This window comes from Lutjanus erythropterus, chromosome 7 (genome assembly GCF_056507025.1).
Source record: "Lutjanus erythropterus isolate fLutEry1 chromosome 7, fLutEry1.hap2, whole genome shotgun sequence".
Lineage (NCBI taxonomy): Eukaryota > Metazoa > Chordata > Actinopteri > Lutjaniformes > Lutjanidae > Lutjanus > Lutjanus erythropterus.
The window spans coordinates 30,939,473-30,966,197 of record NC_139323.1 but is presented as its reverse complement, the minus strand read 5'-3'; the positions used below and the strand labels follow the sequence as shown (position 1 = coordinate 30,966,197).

At 37.2% G+C, this 26,725-nt stretch overlaps 1 protein-coding gene across 3 annotated transcripts in view; it reads left to right on the top strand.

Annotated features, from left to right (window-relative positions):
• Positions 1–26,725, top strand: part of fnbp1l (formin binding protein 1-like) — a 56,095-nt gene that overhangs the window by 18,768 nt on the left and 10,602 nt on the right. For all 3 annotated transcript variants that reach the window (XM_084723538.1, XM_084723537.1, XM_084723539.1), the window contains exons 2-9: positions 12,568–12,683; positions 15,017–15,067; positions 16,794–16,941; positions 19,458–19,520; positions 22,673–22,777; positions 24,055–24,183; positions 25,520–25,666; positions 25,822–26,049. In XM_084723538.1, coding sequence (XP_084579664.1) covers positions 12,568–12,683; positions 15,017–15,067; positions 16,794–16,941; positions 19,458–19,520; positions 22,673–22,777; positions 24,055–24,183; positions 25,520–25,666; positions 25,822–26,049 — 987 coding nt within the window. The remainder of the gene's footprint in view (positions 1–12,567; positions 12,684–15,016; positions 15,068–16,793; positions 16,942–19,457; positions 19,521–22,672; positions 22,778–24,054; positions 24,184–25,519; positions 25,667–25,821; positions 26,050–26,725) is intronic.

The following is a 26,725-nucleotide window of genomic DNA, read 5'->3' as shown; positions in this document are numbered from 1 at the left end:
TTTCAGGAGTTCTGCAGGTGTGCAGGACACACGTAGCATCATAAATTGACAATAACAAGCAACAATGAGTGCTCCCTGTAAGTTAATCAATTGTTTATAACTATCAATTGTCTGTCAATGTAAAGTTAAGCCCAAAGTTTGCCATTTTGACAGAGTACTTCACTGTCATGTGAGACTTTGAAAATGCTAGCAGAGGATATTACATATGCCACCTGAAACACATGTTCATGGCAGGCTTATACCTACAGCTTACTTCCTTTGAGTCAGACTACAAAGTAAAACACAACAATAATCAAAAACAAACAATAATAAAATGCCCATCACAAGTTAGTCTTCAGATTATGTTTGAGCGGTGGACTAAAACCACAAAATTCTTGAATTTAAGAGGCTGAATCCTGTTTGGCATTTTTGCTTATAAAGTAATTCATTTTCTTTCCATTAGCTAATTGTTTTATTGACTAATCGTTTAGCTGTAGACTAGAGTGGGATGAATTTATACTTGTTAAAAAGAAAAACAGACTAGAAGATAGACCTCCTGTTGTGTCATTGTTTCTGTTTCAGTTTAGTTACAAAAAGTGAAAACATGGAGTTGACCGTCATCAACATTTGTATCCAAACATCTGTTACAACTTTCCAGCTGCCATTCAGTTTTAGTGTTGAAATGTGTGTGCTTCAGGTATTTATTAGCAGTTGCAATGTTTTTTCCTTCTGCGTTCCTTTTGGGTTTTAGGAAAGAGTTTTTGATGTTCTCCCCTGAGCTGTGTTTGCTGGCACACGACGAGCACAGGTTCCTGTTAAATCACCTCCTGGGTGAACGGGCAGAGTTCCACCCATGTTAGAAAGTGAAAGCACGCATTCCAGCGGAGAGTCTGTCAAAAGACATTACAGTAATGCACGATTTTCAGTTCTGAAACGGGCTCTGAGATTTGACTTTGTGTGGATACAAAGTTTCTGTGACTGTGATCTGAAACAGATGAACAGATTTCCTCTGTAACATCTGCACAACTGTTAGCGAGGTGTAAATCAGTGCACTCTGAGATAATCACGCAGCTCAACAATGAACAACACACAGACTAGGAAACTAAAGCTCCAGCTATTACATAAGAGGAAGAAACACCTTTTATTCTCTTCAGCTGAACCATTTGAACTGATGTAAACAAATGTATTGCCTGGTGTGACAGTAGCTGAAACACAGGAACACATTTGATTGCACTGGTGTACTCTGGGATACACAAATTACCAAAGGAAGCATGATTAAAGTGATAGTTCAGATTGTTTCGATGTGGGATTGTATGATCATCGAGGTGGTGGTAAACCAGCACCTCCTGTGTTCTGCCAGATAAAATGACTGATTTTGCCACTGGAGTTTGGTTGGTTTAGAGAGAAAGCGACATTTGGCTTATATGATGGTAGTTTCCCATCAGAAAAGGTCATCTGAGGGCAAAGTAAAGTGGTACAAATATATTCTAATAAAAAAAATCTAAATGAAGCATGCACTTAAATTAATATTGATTTATTATTATTTTTTGTTTGTTTGTTTGTTTTTTCAAGTGGAACTTTTTAAGTTGTTAAAATACATCCTGTTGCTGACATCGCTTAGCTTCCATGCTGGTGACCCTCTCTGCTTCTCCAAACTGGTGGTGTGCCAACTGCCATCTTCTTTAGCTAATACACTGACTATCAATGACTATCTCATACAGCCCCACTTCAGATGATCCAAACTATCCCTTTAAGTTTTAAGGATCATTATGAATGGTGAGTGTGGCTGCAGGAGTGAAGCAGCTCACTGACTCAGAGCTGACTGTGATCCCTGAGACCCAGTCTCTGATTCATTTTAATCCACTAGAATTATCTATAATTTGCACAACGATGAATCACATATTTCCTCCTCATGGCTTGTGTCTGTGTTTGTGTAGTGCCACAGACATGTAGTATTTTCTGTTTCCGCAGGGGAAAGAAAAAACATGAAAATACATCCTGCAAGGCAGAACAAAGAGTGACAGAGGTGTGTGTGTGTGTGTGTGTGTGTTTATTTGGCGTAGATTAAAAGGTGTTAGCAGCTAATTTAAAACTGATCTTAACTCTAAAGTAATTCAATTAGCAACAGTGCTACAACACTGGGTTGTAATAGTTTGAGTGCCAGTTAGCATCATTTAACAGCTGTAAAATAGGCTATCAGCTCTTATGAGACTTTCAGAGCAACATGAGACATTAAACAGAGCTACAAAGAAATTAAATGATCTGTATCTAGAGTACAGGTGGAACAAAAAGAAAACAATTAAATATGTCAAAGGAAACAGTTTTGACAATCATGCAAAACACAGAAAACTGCAGTGACAGGAGGGACCGTGGTCTAGAGAAGAGGGTGACATGGGAGTGGATTTTCACTCCTGTCGTATGTTTGTATGATTCCCGCTCCTGTCCGCTCCCCTTGACCTTTTTTCCTGTCCCGTCCCAGTCTTACGATGAATAGTGAAAGTGACACCCATCCAACAGGAATCCCACAGGAATCCCATATCCCATGGTATTCAAGAAAAAATGTCACCCTCTGGCCCAGAGCTGCAATGATTAATATACTAATCGTGAATCAATTATTAGATTACTTGCCACCTCTTTAGAGAATTTTCTTTTTTAATTGTTTTCCAAAATTTTTATAATTCTGAGTGAGTCTATTAAATGGGATTGTCAAACTGACTGACACTAACTGTGAACTCTGCTGACCTCTTAAAAAAAGCTGTCTACAACTGATTGTTAACTACTTAGGCCCTGTTTTATTATGAACATCCGATTTAATTTACAAGAAAATTCAAAAATCTTTGTGATTGCTGTCGATTATAGTTCTTAGAAAAACTGTAAATTGGAGTTGGTGCATCTCTGATTTTGTTTTTTTCGTTTTTCCCCACAAACATGTTTATTTGCATACATAGATACATAGATGGATACTTAGCATCTGTTTATCAATACAATATTGTGACGCCCAGTATTTCAATACTGTGCAGCACTCACCACCACCACCTCATCTTGAAGACCTCATCTTGAACATTTTTGCACTCTTATCTGACATTTTATAGAGCAAACAACTAATTGATGAATCAAAAAAGTAAGTGAAAGAAGTGAAACCATTCATTAGTTGCAGCCGTAGTTTAATATTTATCAAACCTCAGACCTCCTGCTGATGCTAAAACCTGTAGAGGAAGCTGCTGGCTGTTCCTCCTGCCTGCAGAGCAGTGAGCGGGGTGAGGTCAGCAGTGTGCCAGTGCTCCTGTCTGTTTTGACCAAAGATGGCAATGCGAGACTTTTCAACACAACAACCTTTTAGCAACAAATCCAACTCTATTCAAATCCAGATGCTCTCATAAAGGAAAAATCAAAGAGAGAGAGAGAGAGAGAGTGTGTGTGAGAGAGTGTGTGAGAGAGTGTGAGTGTGAGAGAGAGAGAGAGAGAGAGAGAGATACATACAGGTATAAATTATATGTGCTCACCTCCCAGTGCTTTGGTCTCTGCTCACAGTTCAAATGTCTGCAGGTCAGCTCTTTCTTTTGTTACTAAAATGTTTTTTTTGTCCAAAAGCCCTAACTAATACCTTTATTGAATTGTCCAGTCATATCAAATCCATTGTAGTCTATTGTAAACAATAGAAAATGAGAGTGCAGTGTATATAATTGGCACAAAATCTGACATGAAATGATATGCAGTGAGGTATTTTTTCCCCTTACTGTACTCATGTTCCAACAATTACTCCCAATGTTGATGTTAACCCTGCTACCATTATCAATGTAAACTGCATAAATGCAGTGCAAAAATGAAAAGTTTGGCTTAGCAACAGTAACTAAGGAGGGTGGTGCTTAGCAGAGGGTCAGTTGCTGTGATCAGCGCTTTACCCCTCAGTTATCTGCCTATACATTAGTTACTGTTATCTGGTCTCTTTTTCCTTGGTTCTGTAGTGATTCTGATACTACATCTGTGTTGTGCTTTCATTTTCTCAAGATTCCCAGTAAATTTCAACCAAAATACACCGTTTTTGGGTGAGTTTTAGGACGTGTTTAACTGGTTGCCATTATGCCATGCCATTATCTAATTTAGTAGGCGGGGCTGGATGATACCATAGTGATGATAATGAGATCGATTTCCTCTTCTCATTTACAGTGCTCCTCCAGCCAATCCCAACTGCCTTTGACTCTTGTCTTTTATCTTTTTAGAGCCTCACATTAGAAGATATCTGGTATTAAATGCAAGATAATAAAGGTATACATGTGGGACTCTAAGACCTCTCCTGTTTCTCAGCATTGACAGTAAATTGATTAATCCTGGATTGAAAACTATTGAATTCAGTTTACTTAATTTTTTTTACTATTTTAAGAAAGAGCTGCAACCATTAATAGATTACTTCAGGGGAAAAAAAAATCTAAATTCTCTGATTTCATTGATTTTCAGTGAAAAAAATCAGTGAATGCAAATCTTTTCTGGTTTCTTTACACCTCTCTGACAGTAAACTGAATATCTTTGGGTTGTGGGCAAAACAAGACATTTAAGGATATCATCCTGGGCTTTGGGAGGCAGCGATCGATTCATTGACCAAATAACTAATCATTATTTGCAGCCCTACTTAAAGACTGTTATTTAATTGAGGAATGTGATTGTTAAAATGCAGACTGATGACAGCAGATGCAGGCCTGCTCTCCGGTCCAATATTCTTCCTACTTGCCTCTTGTTTTTCTTACCTCCCCTCTCAAAATCCCTCTCCAAATGCCACTCATCTCCTCCCTCACACTCCACACCACACACACACGCACAAATCCTGCCTCCTCTCTGCCATCACCGTCTTGGAAAATAACTTTTTTTCCTGCTTATTTTGGAGGAAGATAAACGCAGAGAGATGTAGTAAACACACACACACACACACACACACACTGTGCAGACAGAGCCTGGGGGTCTTCACAGTGATGCCAGTGTTTTAGACAAGTTGACATTTCCCACCCAGTCTCTGCCTTGTCTGTCTCTGTGTGTATGTGTCTGTGCTCTGGAATGCCTCAGTAATTAGTCTTTTGTCCTACCAGCATTTTCTATGCTAATTAACCCTTCTCTAGTGGAATGTACACAGGCCGTCTGGCTCTCTGATTGGCTGGGAAGGGGCTGTTTCGCCGTCTGATTGGTCATGAGGGTGCACAGAAGAGCGCTTCGGCTGGGCGTCTTCAGCTCTCGTCATCTGAAAGCTAAATGACTAATTTATTCTCTCACCCTGAGATCAGACCTCGTTAGAGCGGGGCAGTGGCTTTGTCAGTATGAAACGCAGCAGATTCAGACCTGTGACCCATTTTTGGGTTTGAATCTGGAAAGCAAACAAATGTTATTGTTCACTGGTCACAGTGGCATGTGTCTAATTAGGAATGTGGTGTCATAAAGACTGCATAGTGTAGTTATAATTGCTAAAAGTAGAGCCTCTCTGATTCTGGATGATATATAGATTGCTGTTAATTCATAAGAGTTGATTGATAAGGATCACTTAGATTAATTTTGTTTTTCACTCATTCTTGAGAATGGGAACTATACACTATTATGAAGAGCTGTTGATTTTTACTCTGTAGTTATGCTGGAAAAATATATTTTTAAAAGATCAAACTCTTGGCTTTTAAACCTTGTAATGTCACAGTGATTAAATTTTTATTCTTTTTTTTTTATTTGAGTGTTGGTATTTGTGGTAGGACAAGATTTGTCCAAATTCTGTAGAATGGGTGTTTTATGTTGACTAGTATCAGTATTTTCATGATGTCTCAGTTTTCTGAGAAAGCCTCAACTTAATGCATTTCTGTGTTTTTAGTTTATTTGTGTTGTAGTTGTATTTGCATTCAGACTTTTTGAATTTGTTGTTTAGACAAAAATAGTTTTTTTTATTTTGCTTGTAGAGTGTAAGTATTATTCTCAGTTCACAGACGTGCACATTGTGTAACTGCTCCAGTGCCCTGTGATGGAGGCTCTGGTGTTATTGTTGTGTTTTGTTATTGTTTGCATCCTTCCTGTGATTATATGGTGATTATGAGACAGGATGTTGTGTTGTTGCTACCAGGGCCAGACAGATATTGGATTTTTGGAACCGATGCCAATACTGAGGAGTAAAAAGATGTTTATCGATATTCTTTATAAAGAAAATATAATAGGATATTTTACAGTTTAACAACAAATCTTATTGTCGAAAATTATATCAGGGCCCTGAAATGGTAAACCTTCACTGGTATTTTTAATAGTTACATATAACTATAAATGAAAAAAAAAAAAAAAACATAGATAAAGCAAAAAAAAAACTATATATTGAATATGTTATCAAATATGCTAAAAAATTGTACCTATAAAGCTAGTAAATTAAAATGAAATCAGTTTTCTGAGAGACACTTTATGTGTATCTCTCTCCAATATGTTCAGAGAACATATGATGACATAGATGTAAAAACATATAATTTTTGTTTTAGAATAGATTTTTTTTTTTTTTTTTTTTTTTGACAATGGTTGCTTTTAAAGTTGTGTCCCCGATTCCCATCAACTCTGTCAGATTAAAAAAAAAAAACACACACAAAAAACCATGATTTAATCAGGCATGAAAAGGGTTAGTTCTACCCCTAAGGACCCCTGTCTCACTTACTGGTTTAAAATGGGTGGGAAAAGTGCTCAAGCACTGGTAAACTTTCTATTTTTCGACAAATTCATTAAACAATATTGCTATCAGATGTGTCTCAGCCGTAACATATTAACTCTGTAGCCCTTCTAAATCAAAGCTAAATAAGAATTATGGTTTAAACATGTATTTTGATTAACATTAAGAGAACTCTGAGACACTTTAAAAAATAAGGTAATCAGGTTGGCCTGCTACAAGGTTTAATAGCCAAGAGTTTGATCTTTTAAAACATATTAAAATACGTTATTGAAGAATAAAAATCATAACACACTCTATGTTTTTATCCCAAATTCTCCAGAATGAGATATATCCACATCTATATTGTATAACATGGATTAGCCTATAAATATCTGTTATTTTAAGCCATGTCGTCCAGCTCTGGAGCTCATAGTAGAAATAGTGGACTGTCTGAATAGGATCAGTTACAGTGCAGGTGCTGCAGCAGCATCAGTCACCACATTCAGTTTAAATCATCATCATTATTTTAATCCTCCTACGAATTTCCCTGTAAGCAGAGGGACTCTGAGCCCAACGATGTTGTCATTTCCCCTGTGAGCTACAGGATGAGCTCATACCCTATTACTTATTCATAGACTCCGTCACACAGGCTGACGCAACCACAGACAGACACACTGGCTGAAAGGAGGTGGACAGGCTTATTCGCAGGCCAGGCTGGTAACAGACGGGCCGGCAGGCTTTCACCCGAGGCAACAGAGCAGCAGGATGTGGACGATAATGAGAGAACCAAAAAAAAAAAAAAATAGCCATCCTGATATGTTTCTGAGCAACATCCTGCAGAGCAGCTGCTGATCTTTGTTGCTGTCTGTTGTTTGTCACATCTTGGCTGCATCTTTGTGTTTGAACTACTAAATATGCTTGAAACTGGCAGCCAGACACGTGGCACTTGTTTGCACCACTGAGGTCTTTCTCATCTTCTTTCTTGCTGATGAAAACTGGCAGAGACCAGTAGAGACCAGATCATTGCTTAATCGGTTTGAATTGTTTTAATAAAAAGCTCCTATTTCTTTGATTCACTAACAGTTAAGAACAATTATTAACAGTTACATATTTGACAGTCATTAACAGTTATTAACAGTTTTTACAATTCATCATTGATGGTCATTCACGATCACTGACAGTTATTAACAGTTATTAACTTCATTGACAGTCATTAACTTTGATTAACCATTGTTAATGGTCACTTATGGTCATTGACGGTTATGAACATTAAACTACAGTTATTAACCATAATTAATCTTCATCCACAACTAAGTGATTAATCAAGAAAATAATCAACAGATTAATCGATGATGATAAATAATCGTTAGTTGCAGACCCACTGTAGATGCTGTTCACCCGTCCATGTTTCACCCTGTCACTGGTTTGTTTCAACATGCAGGGCTGCTTTTGTTTGTCTCAGTGGTTCCATCTAATTCTGTCTGTTCTTCTGTCGGCCGACAGCTGCTCTCTGACTGCAGGCGTTCTCTGGGTTTCAGTTTGAGAATCAGTCAAAGTCTCTCCTCCAGATCACGTCCAAGTTACAGCCTTGAGTGCATCACTTATGGTGCACCTTAAAGCACCTTCATTCAGTCTGATATTGTGCTCATGTTAGCCAGTTTCTGGTTTGGTTTTATCCATATCAATCAGACAAATCAGACTGACATATCTGTCCTGTCAATTTTCTTTCTTTAAAATTGTGGTAGGCATCCCATGACCGCATCACATGACAGTGATAATGCCGTTATTGTCACAGCTACTTTTAAGTTGACATGTTTTTTTTCACATCCAGCAAAGAAATATGTTGATTTAAAAGTTGCTATTTGTGTACATAGACTTAGAACAAGTACAGCTGTGCCCATCTCATTTAGCATTGTTAGCATTGAGCTAACAGACTAACAATTAATTATTTACATATATGTGTGTCTGTGCGTGTGTTCAAATTCTATGATTTTAGCTTGCCAAATGTGAATATTTTCTGGTTTCTTTTCTCCTCTCTGACAGTAAAGTGAATATCTTTGACTTGTAGACAAAACAAGACATTTGAGAACGTCACTTTGGGATTTAGAAAACATTGATCAACACTTTTCCCCATTTTCTGACATTTTTTGGACCAAAGAATGAATCAATTTATCAAAAAAAATGAAAATGGAAAATGAAAATAATGTTTAGTTTCAGGCCCGTTTGAGTGGCTTAAGGTAAAAGACACAATACTGCTCAGCCTTGCTGTTTTAAAGCCTCCCTGTAGTCTTTGTATTTGAAGAAAATGATAACTGAACGAGCAAAGAGGTCAGCTGTCTCGTATTTCACTTGGCGACCCTTATTTGCTCCGGTCCAGGCCTCAGTTTATGTTGACACACACACACAAAGGCAGAGAGAAGCACACAGAGTGGTAGCTAGGGCTGTACACTTAATGGATTATCTCCAGCTTTGGATTGTCCTGCAGTAACTGAGAAGTTTCTGTAGCTCAAAACAGTCGAGGTGTTGATTTACCACATGATGTACCACATGTGTCACAATGCTGACTTGGATTAAGATCCATTTGTTGTTTTCATAACCAAGAAATCTCACAGATCATCTAGAGCTTGTTGTCTTCTACTTTATACCAAATCCTGATCATTTTAGAAGGTTTTGTTGTCTCTTCGTGGGCAGCGGTGGAAAGATGAAGATTTGATCTTCAGTCTTGCTGGAGAATTCAGGGTTAAGGGACAGTTCAGCCCAAAATCAAGCATGCAAATTTTTCTTCTTTTAGAGTTATTTATCCATCAAGATAGTTTTGGTATGAGCTGCAGAGTTTTGCAGATATTGGCCATAGAGATGTCTGCCCTAAGGCTGAACAATTGAACAAAATTTTCAAAAATGTAATTACACTGATTTTTAATGATATTGCAATTGTGATACAATTTACAGTATTAGAGGTCATGATGAAAAACATGTTCAAATGACTATTGAGAAATCCTCGAAAACACTTGAATTTTAATGTTATGTTTTAAAGTTGCTTGAAACTGCATACAGTTGTTTTTGCACCTTGAAAACAGTGTTTAAATTTGACTTGTGTTTAAATTTGATTTGAAAATGTGTAGGAACCCTGCAAATATAATAGAACTAGATGGCACTTGGCTTTAGGGATCTTACAATAACTGATACTTCTGTACCAGCTTTGATGCCAAAATTTTTGAAACATCACGGTACTTGTTTGTTTTTGTTTTTTTTTTTTTTTTTTTTTTTTACTGGAGATGTAATTCTTCCTGACCTGACAGAAACAGCATATATGTCTACAGGTACTGTAGTCGGCTGTTGGATACCAAAGGATGAAGAAAACATGGTGGAACAATAACAACTACACATGTAAGACAGCGACATGTGCAGCTCTGCCTCGTCATGTCGAAAAGAAAAACGGTGAACAGACCTGTCTATGGAAGATCATCAGGGATTAATAAAAAATTAGAAATAACCAGTATGAAAACTTTGTCATCAAACTTTCTGGATGAGAGGAGGAAACACTTCCAACTTACTAACCTAGTGAAGCAGCTCACAGACAGACATCCAGAAGCTGAGTCAGTGAGTGTTGGAGATATCAGCCGTACGGATGTTGGACGTCAATAAATATCGCATAATAGCTAATCACAAATTGCAGTTTAAGTCAAAATATTGGGTGAACTGTCCCTTTAAGAAGCAAATTAGCAGCACCTACCCCTCCCTTATTACCACCACTGTGGTGCATTTAGACAAACCACTTCAGTGATGAGAAACCACCACAGTGGGCAACAGATAAGATGGTGTTTGTGCTGGGCAGGTCCCAGAGTGTGGAGCAGACTGCTGCTGAGAAGAAGCTCAAATAAAGTCTGCAGTTGTTTGGACACTGCAGTGACATTCGCTCTGTCCTTGGGGTTTAACTGCGAAAACTAGAAAGGAAATTTCACATGAGGACATCGCAGCTGTAGCATTGTTGTTCGAGAAGGGAGTATTTCAACTGAACATGTTTCCTTGATCTCTGATGACATGTCACGGTCATCTTATGATTACTGTAAATACATTACAGATTTATCCTTTAATGTTATGTCTATAATTCGGATTGTGAATTAAATAACTATAAATGGAACACAATGCTGTCACACTAAACACAGACACGCGGACTGTCAGCAGCCATCTGCATGGGCTCCTGTAGACTGACATCTCAACCGTAAAGATTTATTTATGATTCAAATCTATTTTAAAAACGTGAGGATGATGCTCCTTAAAATTAAATTTATTTTCATCTTGCAACCAAGGCAGAATGTGCTGCTCTTTCTCTCTGGATTCCTTTCCTTTCCTTTCCTTTGCTTTCCTTTCCTTTCCTTTCCTTTCCTGTCTGTTCTTTAAAAGTAATTTTGAGGATTGTTGAAAGACAATGATGGGAACTTGTAATAGGGACATATAATCTCTTCTTAAATTAACTATTAGCCATATGCTAGCTAACAAGCTAGTTGATGTATATCAGTCATGAGCTAGCTAGTTTGCTAACTTAAGATGCAACACTATATGTTGCTTTTAGGAAAAGAAAAAGGTTGACTGAGGTACCAAGTTTGCCCAGCTGTTATTGGAGTGCAGAGCAAAAAGGGGTGGGACTAAGAAAGGGTCAATCAGACGCCATGGAGGAGCTCAGTTTCTCACTCTTGATCTGTGTTTTTCTTCTTTTGTTCCAGCCGACTCGATGTCTGCTTCCTCTCTTTAAAAAACACAAAAACACAAAAACAAAGCATTCAGATGCTGATTTGGACGTCGATTACCATGGCAACGGTAGAAGCTTTGAAGCATTCAGGTCAACCTGAACATTTAGATCTGACTGTAAATCTAACACTCTACACACACACAGAACATGGTGGGAAGAGGGTGGAGATGTTTGTTGTCAGTACAAATACACAGCAGCTATGATTCCTCTGTGTGAGTGTTTGAGTGTGTGTGTGTGTGTGTGTGTGTGTGTGTGTGTGTGTGTGTGTGTGTGTGTGTGTGTGTGTGTGTGTGTGTGTGTGTGTTCAGAGGCTGTAAATAATTGTGTTTTTCCAGTTGGGCAGAGTCATTGCTGCCAGTCTGTCTGTCCTGGAGGCACACAGACAGACACACGGAGGTTGACTTTCTTGTTGTCTGTCACTTTGATGGACACGGTCGTAAAAATTCCATCATAATATATTTAAACTCATTATTTAATTTTATTTTTTAATCATAATGAGACAGTTTGTTTAAAAGCATTTAATTTTAAAAACAACTCAATCACATTAACAAAATACTAATAATATCATGTTATTACTATTGCTATTATTACTATGATTTTAGCTGCTTTTACCTACCTGCACCTTACTTATTTATTCACATTGCCACTGGGCGTATCTTGTGCATACCCGTGTACATGTCGAATATTTTTTGTGTATTTTGTCTTTGTATTTATTGCGTGTGCTTTTGCTGCTATGACAGTTTGATTTCCCTCCAGGGATTAATAAAGAAATCTATTTATCTATCTATCCATCCATCCATCAAGATCTCTAAAACTCAACAACTTGTACCAGATCTATCTAGATTGATGAATTGCACTGCAGGAAAGAGGGGGTATATGTAATTTTGATTTTTGGGGGTGAAGTGTCCCTTTAAATCTTCACATCAGACAAAGTAACACCCTTACCACTGAGTCACTGGCAGGAGGACATGTGTATTTTATTTGTGTGAATAAGAGCAGACATATTTGGACTGCTGAGTCATGTAACCCTGAATTTTAACCCCACGTGTTGGAAAGATAAAGACAAGTTTTCCATCCAGTAGCTTGTTCATTCTCAAATCCTCTCAGATGTGTCTTTTATGTTTCAAATGTGCCTTTAATGTCAGCTCAGAGGCATTAATGTGAATTTTCTCTCTTCTTCTTTCATCCTCAGGACCAGTTTGATAATCTGGACAAACACACCCAGTGGGGGATCGACTTTCTCGAGCGCTACGCAAAGTTTGTCAAGGAGAGGCTGGACATAGAGCAAAACTACGCCAAGCAGCTACGGTAAACATACACAAACAAACAAACAAACAAACGAACAAAGAAGCTTTGTCTGTACAGCTGCACAGCACATTTTTGTCTCTTTAATCTTTCTCCTATTAAATTAAATTTGAGTCATTTAATACAAACTGTCTCCCACCACTGATCTGATGTTCATATTTTCCTGCATAAATAATCTACAGACATTTAAAGGACCAATGTGTAGGATTTAGGGACATCTAGAGGTGAGGTTCTCGATTGCAACCATTACTGATTACATGTTGCAGGATTACATAATTAGGATACAAATGAGGGTAACTGTGTTCCATTACACTTACAGAAAAAGAAGATGTAGTCAGATTACAGATACATCTCAATGTCACGTACTACACAAACCAACAACTAATGTTAGCTACACAAACCAACTGCTAACAATAGCTACATAGAAATCCAGTTATCTGCTAACCTGTCAGTACTACCACTACTTCCTTACTGGTTGACTTGTATATACAGTTAACTTGAAGTTTGTGGGTGAAGTATGAATATCGTACTTCAAGTACGCTTCAGTGTCTATAATGACCACGGTTAATCTGAATTTATATAATCTGAATGTCAGTGAGGTAATCCCAACCTACAGAGAATAATCAAGTTACATTACTTTAATATTTTCATACTTGGGTAAGGTTACTGTAACTGTAAAGTTAAAGTCAATAATAACTGTTGAAGTTCATATACAAAATAATTGTTTTTTGCTTGTCACAATTAGTAGCTGAAGCCTCTGACATATACCCTGAATAGTATGATTTATGCTTTTTCTTACTCGCACTTGATTTAGGTTTTTGCATCTCTGGACAGAAAACCAGCATTGAATTTCATCCTGCAGGCATGGGTGTTTTTTCAGTGGAACATTGATGAAACAGAGCAGCTATTATCGCTGTAGTGAGAGCAACAATTTAGCATACTTGATGAATGGGCAAGTTTGTTGTGTTTCCTGACCAGCAGCATCGTTTGCATATATTTGCACACTGCTGATTTATTCCAGAGAGAGGAGTAAATATCTTCATCTTTCTTTTTTTCGTGGCTGCTTGTCATTATCTGCCTGGTGCTTTGAATGTTTAGGAAGGAGGTGCTCTTGGATAGAAACAGTGAGACAAACGTGCGTGTGACTTTCAAAATAAAGGCTAACACAGATTGATATATCATTACACCTCTAAAATAAAGATGGATGATTTGTCTCCACTTCCTCCCTCTGCACAGAAAGCGTTATGAGCGTTACCATCAAATTATAGCAGCTGTTTCGATTTTAGTTCTGCAGATTGGATTGGCACCAAAGTATTATGATTAGGGCAGCAAATAATGATTAATCTGTTGGTTATTTTCCCAATTAATAGATTAATTGTTTGGTCCATAAAACTCATGTTGATCACTGTTCTCCAACGGACAAGATGATGTCCTCAAATGTCTTATTTTGTGCACAACCCAAAGATATTCAGTTTACTCTCAGAGAGGATTAAAAACAGAAAGTGTTCACATTTGAGGAGCTGAAATCAGAATTAGACATTTTTTATTAAAAGAAAACTGAAAGTGATTAACTCATTATCAAAATAGTTGGAGATTAATTTAATAGTCAATTACCAATTGATTAAACGTTACAGCTCTAGTTGTGATTGTATCAAATCAGGAGATGAGCTCATTATTTATTTATTTATATTTTGTTTGTCTTGTTTTAAACAGGCACAAGCCCAGTAATCTTCATAAAAAACCAGTACAGTCCCAGTGGTTGTGATTTCAAAGAGGGGAAATCCCCTCAGAACACACACACACACACACACACACACACACACACACACACACACACACACACACACACACACACGCACACACAAACAGACACACACAGACACACACAAACAGTCACACACTCTGCTGCCACTGTAGGTGTGAAGAATGATCAAAGATGGAGCTCTGTTTTGTGTGTGTTTGTGTGTGTGTGTGTGTGTGTGTGTGTGTGTGTGTGTGTGTGTGTGTGTGTGTGTGTGTGTGTATGTTTTTACAGTACGTGTAGTTTAGATCGCAGTAAATCAGACAGAAACACACACAGACACACACACGTACACACACACACTCCTCTGCTCTCTAGTTAAATCATTAACTCGCTGCTGTATTGTCTGAGCCTGAGGCATTGGACAGGCAGACACTTTCATGTTTAAATTTTTGATTGATCTTTAATAAAATTCCAAGATCCTCTATCTCTCTCTCTGTCTGTCTGTCTGTCTGTCTGCCTGCCTTTCTGTCTCTCCACCAGGCTTCAAATATCAGACAGTATTTTTAACCTTCCCTCTCTGTCCTTCCTTCAGGAACTTGGTGAAGAAATACTGTCCAAAACGCTCTAAAGATGAGGAGCCAAGGTGAGCAAACTTCATGCTTTTATTCACTTCTTGAACGTCTGCGTGTTGTAAGAGTGGAAAAGCCCTTTCAGACAGTATATTTTTATCCCTCTGTGGAGTTGGAAATAATATTTGACTGTTCGGTTTCAGGGTTCAGACTCTAGGTTTGATGTGGTTCTGTCTGCAGATTTAAACAGTTTAATGACAACAGTGCACTGAGCAAGTGTTTATGGCCACTCAAGGAAAACTTTATTTAAAGCTGCTACAAGGAGTTTATAACTGGTTATGAAACAGTCTCAATTTAATGTTGACCTACATAAGCAAACGAGATCATCTGTGAGAAGACTGACTATTTCTATGTCTTTGCTACCAGGTCGGATTCTCTGGAATCAGATTAAATGAGCCTGCGTTTACATTTTCCCAGCCAAAGTTACAGTGAGTTGTATAATAGCCAGTGAAAAAGAAGCAGGAAAAGATTTTAACTTGGACAGTTTTAGGGCTGCAACTAATCGATTAATTTACTTACTTTCTTGATTCATCAGTTGGTTGTTTGCTCTATGAAATGTCAGAAAATGATGAAAAATGTTGATCAGTGTTTCATCACCTTGTTTTGTCCACAATCCAAAAATATCCATTGTGATGTCAGAGAGGAGGAAAATCAGGAAATTTGAACATTTTTTAATTTAAAGAATGAGTCAATAGTCAATCCGATCAAGTCTTTCCTGTAGCAATTATTTTCACTATAATTAATCTGTCAATCATTTCTCAGTTAATCAATTAGTTATTTGGGCCATAAAGAGACTCAGGTAAGGATTAAAAATATTTAAATAAGAAATTCTTCCAGATATTTTATGCTCCCTAATATCGACATCGGCCTCAAAAATCTTACTCAGTGATCTTCAAAGTAGGAGCCCTTTCCCCCTTAGGGGCCTCAGTAAAATGCTGAAAAAAATAAATAAAATAAATTACATTAAATTATTGTTAAATGAATTATTATAAAATTAATAACAATGTATAACATATTGAAGCTGATCACATCATAAGCTGTCAGTGTTGACCTGGACTGACGTGAAGCTGCTCTGCTGCTGAAATTTAGAGCAAACTCAAAAAAATGGACACTTCTTTTTTTGAAAAGAAGACCTGACGAGCAAACCAACAGTCCAGCTGACAAAAATCCAGGCCAAATAAAACCTTAAAACTGTCTAAACTTCAGCATCACCTAAACAAAAGCACCCTACAGAGCCTAGAAAAAAAAGAAGCAGTCAAGTTTGGGTTTTTAAAGACATTTTGCAGAATAGGGGTTTGGCAGTAAGCTAATGCTGTTTGAGCCCCGAGGAACCCAACAAGTTTCTTTATTTATTTGGACTGGTACCTATTTTCCAGGTAGATGCATAACCAAGAGAGTGCCACCCCTCTAATTCCATATTTTCATGATTCTTTCATTTGTAAATCTTGGTCAGATGCTTTTCTGGAATCAGGGAATATCCCTGTTGCATATTGCTTATTTTCTCTAAGTGCACTTGAAGCAGCTACATCAAATATCCATGCAATAATATAAAATATCATATATATATTTATGATATATAATCCTACATGCAATTAATCTAAATATATTTGATATATTAGTGTATCATATAGGCTCCTATCATATAATCTTCACGCTGTGATTGAAGGTGCATCTGAGAATCGGACCAGAAAAGAAGCTTGTTGCTCAATCACGTGTGTTTAATGTGTGTCTGTTGTGCAGATTCACATCATGTCTGTCCTTCTACGCCATACTGAACGAACTCAATGACTATGCCGGTCAGAGGGAGGTGGTGGCAGAGGAGATGGCTCACAAGGTGTACGGAGAGCTGATGAGGTACAGCCAAGACCTCAAGGCTGAGAGGAAGCACGTAAGTTCAGACATCACTGCTCTCTGAATATTATGGAATAAAAGGTTTATTCTTTTCAGTGCATCTACTGATGATTAAAACCACATTTCTCAGGATACCTGTTGCTTCCTGCCATAAATTGGATGTTGCTGTTTGCCCTCGTTACCCTCTGTGTCGACTCATACGCGTTTGTTTTCTGTTTGGCTTCTCTCAAGAGGATAAATATGTTGGATGTCATGTTAACCATCTGTCTCTTACTCCTGCCACCATCTGCTGAAGCTATAAGCGCTGAAAATTTAAGCTCCATGTGATTTGGAAGAACAGCGCCCTCTTCTTGTTTTGTGCTGTGAAGCATCAAAACATCCCATTAAATTTCACTCACTGACACTTTATATGGCTCACAGGACGTGATATTGTTCCCACTTCTGGTTTTGTCACATTGATGTCTTAAATTAAACTGTAGAAATAATCCCACAGCCAACAATCTAAATCCTGATGATGAAATGAAAAGTCTTGATTCATAATATGAGCTCATGACTGGAGAGTTGCTAATATTTCTGTTATTTTAGTACTGAGCCTTACTTACTGAAGCATAAAGAAACACAAATTAAATTAAATTGTTGCATAATCAAGTAAACCTAAGTGTGTCAGTGGTCCTCATTCTTACCACTCTTACCAAGAGGAAAACATCTTTTATTTCACAGTCCACTAATTGTTGGTCCAATGCAAGCAAACTTAGGTTTAAAGAATATTTAAATATTTATAAGAATTGGTTAGAGTAATAATTATTATTATCTATATATAAATATTTATCATAATTATAAGTTTTACCTAATGGAACATAACAGCTCTAACTCGAGGTTTACTAACTAGCTTTTAGTGGAGCTTTTAATCACATCACATGGTCTTAATGAGCAGTTTACTCAGTCAGTCATGGAGACCAGTGTTGGTTTAAAAGTTTTGCATCAAAGTTCACTCTTGATTTTTGAAAATAGTCCTTTGACAAAACTGTCCCAAGTCAGGGTCCACTCCCATCCTTTTAACATGCATCATATCATCAGCACATGTCAACAGATCCGTCTCCATGACAACGGGCAAAAAATCTTCTCCAGATGAAAGAAAACTTTGGTACAGGCACCAAAAAATATCACATCAAAATGATTTAAATTTTTTTTTTTCTTCAGTTAAAATGAAAAATTGTTCTTTGTTTTAAGATTGACTTTTCTGAAAATGTTGGGTGCCAGATTTCTGTCAATGCCATCAGATTAGTACAAACACCTGATTTAATCAGGCATAAAAAGGGTTAGCTATACCCTAAGGACCCCTGTCTCACTTCCTGGTTTAAAAAAGGTGGTAATTCTGCTCAAGCACTAGTAAACTTTCTATTTTTTTAGACAAAGTCATTGAATAATATTGTTATCAGATGTGTCTCAACTGTAACATGTCAACTCTGTAGCCCTTCTAAATCAAAGCTGAATAAGAATTATGGCTTAAAAATGTGTATTTCGATTAGCATTAAGAGAACTCTAAGCAACTCCAGCATCTTTAAAAATAAAATGACTGTTCACTATGACTATGCTGTGAAATTAAAAAAAATCTAACATTTTGTCAACTCTGTAAAATGTCAACTCTGCTGGATTTTCCATGAGTTGATGTCTACCTTTAATTAAAAAAAATGTAATCACTAGAAGATTGGCCAGTTACAAGGTTTAATAGCCAAAAATCTGATCCTTTAAAATATATTTTCCAGCATAATTGAAGAGTAAAAATCGAAACCCTACCCTCAAAATATAGTTTTGTCCCAGTTCTCAGGAATAAGTGACCTACATATATATATTTTAAAATAAAATATAGTATGAAATATCTTCATCTAACCAGGAACGCAAAACTTCCAATGACTGGCTTCAGTTCAGGGTTTGCTTGACTGGTGGAAATTTTTAAAAACACTTGAATTTTAATGTAGTGTTTTTAAGATTTGAAAAGAGCTTTTATTTTTGATAAATTTTTTATTACATTACTTTCATAATAAATCTCTACCTGACTGAATAGTTCGGGTTTTGCCACCCGTCTGTAGAGAGCCATCATGAAACAGAATTTTAGTTGTTTTTAGCAAAATAACATCTGATTTAACGTGATGAAGAAGTGAAATAATCATTTTGAGTGCATGTGTTTAAATGTGTGTTTTACCACAGCTTTGAAGTGCTAGAAAGGCTTGAAAATGCACATTGAAGGAAAAGGTGTTCATAGTGTCTTCTGTAATAAGTGACTAGTTTTCACTGCAGTTAAGTCTTAATTTGTTATTTTGTAACTTAAGTCACAAGACTCCTGGTACTAAATCTGTGGCTGCAGCCTCAGCATGTTTCTCTCCAGTGGACTGTTACTGTGTTTGTAACTGTGACACAAACTTTAAGTCCAGTCATTTTGTGTATGTGCATATGAATGTGTTCTTATATACATTATTTATGTGTATTTCTCTGTGTTTCTGTGTAAATGTCTGGTTTATGTGTGTATGTTTGTGTGTGTGTGTCTATGAGCAGCATCTACAGGAGGGCAGGAAGGCTCAGCAGTATTTGGATCATTGCTGGAAACAGATGGACAATGTAAGTGTGGAGGGAGGAGGAGGAGAGAAAGAATTAAGTGTTTAGTGTAAATATTCTCTGGTAGCGACAGCCAGCTGTACTCGTCTCATATTTGTTTGTGTGAGGAATGCATGAAATGCTAACAAAGGTAACTGCAGGACAAACGGGGGTCCGCTTTTCCCCCCAAATTCTACATACCATTTTTTTATTGAAGAGACAAATATGGCATTAGAGGTGCTTATGTGCATTTTTATAGCAAAATTAGTTTCATATGACCTCTCTTCTATGCACACAGAAGGTTTATTTCAGTCAAATTTTATTCACAAATTTGTTTAGGAATGCAACTAACGACTATTTTCATTGTTAATTAATCTGTCAGTTATTTTCTCCTTTAATCAACTAGTTGTTTGTTCCATAAAATGTCAGAAAATGGTGAAAAACATTGATCACTGTTATCCAAAGGGTTTGTCAACGACCCAAAAAGATTCATCTGTCAATAAGGAGCAAAGAAGCCAGAAAATATTCACATTTAAGGAACACGTTTTTTTTATTCCTCAAATTATTTATCAAAATAGTTGGAAGTTAATTTAATAAATGATTAATGATCAATTCATGTCAGTGAGCACCTCTCCTCTGCCAAGATAATCTATCCACCTAGCAGGTGTGACATATAGAGGTACAGATTAAACAGCTGTATTACTGCACAGGTGACTATACATATACATATGTATATATATATATATACATATACATATATATATATATATATATATATATATATATATATATATATATATATATATATATATATATATATATATACGTATATATATATATATATATATATATATATATATATATATATATATATATGTATATATATATATATATATATATATATATATATATATATATATATATATATATATATGTATATATATTTTATGAGGCATGGTTTAACTGCAGCACTCTAGAAGCAGAGTTTACATATGATATGACCCCTCGTGTGTGTGTGTGTGCATCTTTTAACTAAAAATACTGCACCTTTGATTTTAGACCAGGTTTTTGTTGGTCAGTGCTGCATTCTCTTTCTGTTGCCTAGAAATAGCAATGTAGCAGCAATTTGCCTGCCACACCTCATATAAAAAACGCCCATGGGCGCACAGATGGACACAAGTACTTGCACAACGTGGGGGCTGGGCGTTAAAATGACAACTGTGTCGGTCACAAGAAAGCAATGACAACTGAGCAGCACTGTGTGTTGCTTTGTGGAAGATAGAGAGAAATATATATATATTTATTGTTAAAGTTGTCGTTATTGGTGTGGACAGACCCTAAAATGTGCAGTTTTAGCAATAGTTCAATCTTTTTTTCAAGACAATTTTTATTATTGTTATAGTTAGTATTTTTTTTGTCCTTTTATTACCTGTGCAATAATCATAAAATCATCATCATAAATGGGATTATCTTGACAAAGGAGAAGCGCTCACAACACAGATTTTAGCAAATTTGTGAACAAAATTTGAGGTAAATACTCCTTTTGTGTGCACTGAAAGTTTTAGATTTTTTATTTTTTTTAACATCAGTTGGTTCAATTTCATGAAAAATAGAAGCAAAAAACACAAACCTTTATATTTGTATTGAGTATATAATATTCAAATGTTTGTTTCTGACTGTGAAAAGACAGCAGTGTCCTTTTTCTTCTTCCTGGCAAACGTCCCAGTCCGTAGGGACTAAGGACAGGGGCCAGGACACACACACACACACACACACACACACACACACACACAGGCCTCAGTGCAGACCAGCCTCTCCCTGATCAATCCACAGCAAAGGCCCATGTGCCACATTTGGCCCTCAACAACCTCCATTTTGGTTCTTAAAAAGACTCCAGAGAGAGATTCCATTTGTTCACTTCTGAGGTCATTTAATTGCATTTGCTGAGTTGTTCTGAAACAATCTGCTCATTAGAAGACTTATAATTAACCACCACAACTTCATAAGGGCTGAAAGGCTAATCGCTGCTTGTTAAATGTATAACTATTACATGTTCAGTCGCATTTTTTGGCCTGTAGCCCATTAGTTGAGTTACTTTCCCCTGGTTCATCTGATGGGGAGTGTTTCAGTGTGCGGTCTGCGTGACTTTAATAGTGACTACTTAGTGACTGGACTGTAATGTCTCAGCTATTCACTGTGTTTCCTTTGCTGCTAATGTGACCCAGATGGGCTGGCAGGAAGTAAACTATCTCTCTCTGTCTGATTCATCTCCCTCGATGGCTTTTTTTTTTTTTAACATCTCATTCACATATTTTTGTAGTTTTATTTACTGAGAACTGTTTGAAAATGACAGGAAACAGAGACAGAGGACTATAATGGAGAGGTTTCACAGTATATTCTTAGATGCCTTTCAGTTTGGAGAACCAGAGAGGAATATCAGCACGCTGAGCAATGTCCTGCTGTGGACAGGGTCAGTAACTAAAGGTATTTTAGACACTTAAAAAAGGTCCACCTTAAAAAGCCAATATCATTTTAAGTGTACACTATATTTAGAATATTTTCACTGCTTTACTTTGCTGTCAGACAGCCTTTTCTGACAGGAAACAGCTGTTAAATAAGCCAAATATCGCTCTCTTCAAACCAACCAAACTCCACAGAGCACGAGCACAAGGGTTGCTGGTCTACCGCTGCCTGTATTTCTTGGTTTGTTTGTGTTGTTTTGTGACTCTGGTGAAACCAAAATTATTTTTTAAAGCACTGAAGTCCCAAAATAATACAAACAAAATAACAGCTCGAGGCAGCTGTAGACTGGTAACTCTTCTGTTCTGTGAGATAAAATTATTGATTTTCCCAATGGAGTTTGGTTGATTTGAAGAGAGCAATGTTTAGCTCATATAATGACAGTTTCCCTTCAGAAAAGTCTGTCTGACAGCAACATAAAGTGGTAAAAGTTTTCTAAATATAGTTTACACTTAATACTGATATAGTTTTATGTGGCTAAAATACATTTTGTTGCTGACCCCTCTCCAAACTGGGAGCGTGCCGGACGCAATTACTGTAGTTGATACACTGTCTATAGATGAGTACTTCATACAGCCCCACTTCAAATAATCCAGACTATCCCTTTAATATTTAACATTGTGCCTCCTTTCTTTTTCTTTGTTTCTTCTTCCCAGAGTAAGAGGAAGTTCGAGAGAGAGTGTAAAGAAGCAGAGAAATCTCAGATAACCTATGATCGCTTAGATAATGACATCAACGCCACCAAATCAGAGGTGGAGAAGGTAGGAGGCTCCCACCTGCAGCTCACCTGCTGTCAATCATCTGTTCTTCTCTAAACCAGTGTGATAAACCGTCGTCAGCTTCTCCTTTTTCTTTAATTATCAGTGAAAATACCAGCATGTTCACTTTCAATCTATAGTAGACATCTGACTTGAGACAGTAAGTCACTGGATGCTTCACACGTCTTTCATCTTTTGACGTTAAAATCCATATTTAAAGCTCCACAATTCAGTCACAGAATAACATCATCATACCTAGTATTTTGTTTTACTCAAAGTTAGCGGTGTATAATTGTTGCCTATGAAATTATACAGTAGATCATTTTTTCCCCCACACTCACTGTATAATTAGACTACGTGGATTAAGTTAAAGCTTGAAGGAAAATAAACCTTTCCATATAGAGGTTGAAGAGCAGCCCAGTAAGTCTTGTTTTTAGATGAGGTACTGTCTATATAACTGTTTTTAACAGAATAACTATGGAAACTAGAAGGGGCACTCTGAGTGCACAGACCTCTGCCAAGGCTAATACCAACCTTGCAATGTTAAAGGAGAAATCTGTAATATATTTACTGTAATAAATCTTAAGTCACCACAATATGTCATCAGAATTTAAGGAGACGTGTTAAGTTAAATTATTGCATGGTGTTCTTAAATACTCAATTCTGATTGGTCAATTACAGACTGTTGCTATGGACACAGGTCTGATGATAGACTCTGGAGGAACAATAAAATCATTGTTAAATCACTTTTGTGTCAAAGTATTTGTTATCTTTTGGTACATAACCATGTAACAAGCAGGATATTATACAGTGAACAGGTCCCTATGGCAAAATGAAGCCATAAAAACAATATTTTCTCGCATATAAATGTGTACTAACTATTTTTTTTAAGTAACCATGTCAGACCATGTCATGTGTTCATGTCAGAGTCCTGCATCATCCTGTCGGGATTTATTTCACAATTATGACCTGCTCACTGTACCCTATGCTGCACATCGTTTTTTGTTGGCTCAGCCAGGTTATATAGGACGCCAAGTCTACTTACAGACACGTGACAGATTTTGAAACATGAAGCTTTGTTTGTGTATTTGTTGTTTGTATTTGAATTTCCATCCTTTAAAGAGAAAATATTAAATAGTATTCTTTCTTTAGCATTGGGTTTCAGCTGTTAGAGATTCATAATATATCTAAGCACCATTATATGTAACAAACAGATAGGAGGATGTTGAGAACTTCAGCTGATGTGGTTCTCATGTCTGGTTCTGTTGTTCTTTGTTCAGGCCAAAGCCCAGTTCTACCTGCGGACTCACATGGCCGATGAGAGTAAGAACGAGTACGCTGCTCAGCTACAGAACTTCAACGCAGAGCAGTGGAAACATTTCAACAACGCCATACCACACATCTTCAAGGTAACACAAACACGTCGCACTGCAGCTGCACATGAGTTTATTGTCATGTTGGGACTTAAATTATTGTTGGTTGATTCAGTTAAGGAGCGATCTCTTCAAATTTCATCTACTTCTTCTGACTTATAATTAATTTTTTCCATTCATAGTATTATTTAAATATACAGAAAGACTTTAATAGTAGAACTGTGTATTGGCAAGAATCTGGTGATATTTATATATTTTTAAATCTAATTTTAGGAACATAGTTTAAAGAGCACACTAACATAAAATCTGAGTTAAAGCTTTACTTTTTTATGCACTTTGGCTCGACATCACTGCCCGACATTATGAATTGAAATTTAATTAATTTCACCATGATGTACTTTGGAGCTATGGAGTCAGTCCATCCCGTTCTTTTGAAGGTGATATCTCAAGTAGACGTTGAAGGAGTTTCTTCAAACTTAAGCGTAAATGTCCACTCGGACTCGAGGACGGTATGATTGGATTTTGGTGATCAAAGGTCACTGTTTGACTCAAGATTTCATAAGCAGATCTAAAACACGCCTTGTGTTTCAGATCTAAAACACGCCTTGTGTTTTGTGTTTTTTTCCCTAATCCTGCTGACAACCCAACAAACAAACAAACCAAAAACATGTTAATCCTGATGCAAGCAGTTATAGGTTTGTAAAATGAAAGTTGTGGAGTTATTTTGACAAACCAAACAATTTGCTCAAAGTCTCTGATGTTGAATCCTCAATGTAACTGATGTAACTGCTTTATTCAAGTCAGTTCAGTATGCTTTATAGGCATGAATGTTTTATAAACAATATTGCAGATGAATGATACAATAAATAGACTGTTACTCTCTTAAAGCTATACTGTTATACTCTTTTAGTCTCTTCATTTCCTTAAGTCCATGTCCACAGTAGCAAAGGACTTTGAAATTGATCCAGTAAAAGCACAAATTGGTGCATAAAAATTCACCAGAATGCGGGAAAAAATAATTCTGACTCAAAATTCCATGAGGGAGGATCCCAAGACCACCTGTTTGATAGTGTCACTGCATCTGGGGGTGTTGATGTCTCTTATTTTTCCACATTCCAACAGACAGCGAGGGGCGAAGATAGATTATTGCACACATTGTTACTGGAAGTCATTAACACAGCTGCTTTGACCCACCCGCTCAAATCAGTGGTATTTTCAGGAAAATCAACCCACGCGTCACTGCAAGTTTACAGTGGAAAAACATGTTTGTCACTTCCTGATGATGGATCGTGACTTGGGTGGTGATGTTAAGTTTTTTATTCTGGAGCACATTTAGATGTAAAAAGATATATTTTTTTTCTCTGTGTCACAGAATCTGCAGGACATGGATGAACGTCGGACAGTGAAGATCGGAGAGACGTACCGGAGCTTTGCTGAGGCAGAGCGGAGAGTCATTCCCATCGTTTCCAAATGTCTAGAAGGAATGGTTTCTGCTGCCAAAGCTGTCGATGAGCGACGGGTATGTTGTAGAGACTATAGGAAAACTATCCTGAAGAAATAAGCTGTTGGAGCGGTGGCGAGATGTAAGAAAAGGAGGAGGAAAGATGGGTGTCTGTCTCTTTTTGTCTCCCACCGCTCACCTGTCCATCTGTTTTTATCCCCCTGTCCTCCCAGGATTCATCCATTGTCGTGGAGTCGTTTAAGTCTGGCTTTGAACCTCCAGGCGACTTTCCCTTCGAGGACTTCAGTCAGAATCTGAGCAGAACGGGTTCAGATGGGACCATCAGCAGCACACCTAAAGGAGACAGAGACAGAGACGGGGCCCCGGGGCCACGATCTGACCCGAAACACCCAATGAGCAGAACCAAGAACAAGCTGTGGCTGTTTGGGAAGAAACCAAAGGTAGGTACTGAAGCAGACATGATAGAATAGAATAACCATAAGATAAATAACTCCAAAGTAAACACTTCATCATCCAGGCCAACAGCATTTTGTCAAAGTTCAATGAATATCAGTTTGTCTTAAAATAAGGAAAAAGTCGTTTCACAAAGAATCTGACAGTGAACAGTCTTGAAATGCTGTTTTCAACAACAACAAAACGAATTAAACTGCTACGCTGCATCCTCAATAGTTGACACCAGAAACGCTAATCGGTTAAACTACATATCGATATTTTATTAATGTACAGTACCAGTTAACTGTTGCCTCTAAGCTGTTATGCAGCTGTCTGCCACTAGTCGGCCACACTTTGAGTCAGGTGGGCACCTAACGTCAGCGCCGGGTGAATGATGTTGTTTACCTGCAGACACTGTGATCCTGTTCAGTCTGAAACGGTGAAGCGTTTAGTGCGTTGTTGTCATGTTTTGTAGGTTAATTTCAGCATCATTTAAAGTACGATTTGGCAATTTTAGACTGTGATTAACGGCTTCAAAGAATAATACAGAAAAACAACTTCTTAATACACATCATATTTTCAGACAAGGTTTAACATTATTAATTAATAAATTGAGCTCTATTTTAACTGCTTTCCGAGTGTTTTACTGTTAGACTAGTCAGGTACTCTAAATTAAAAGTTAAT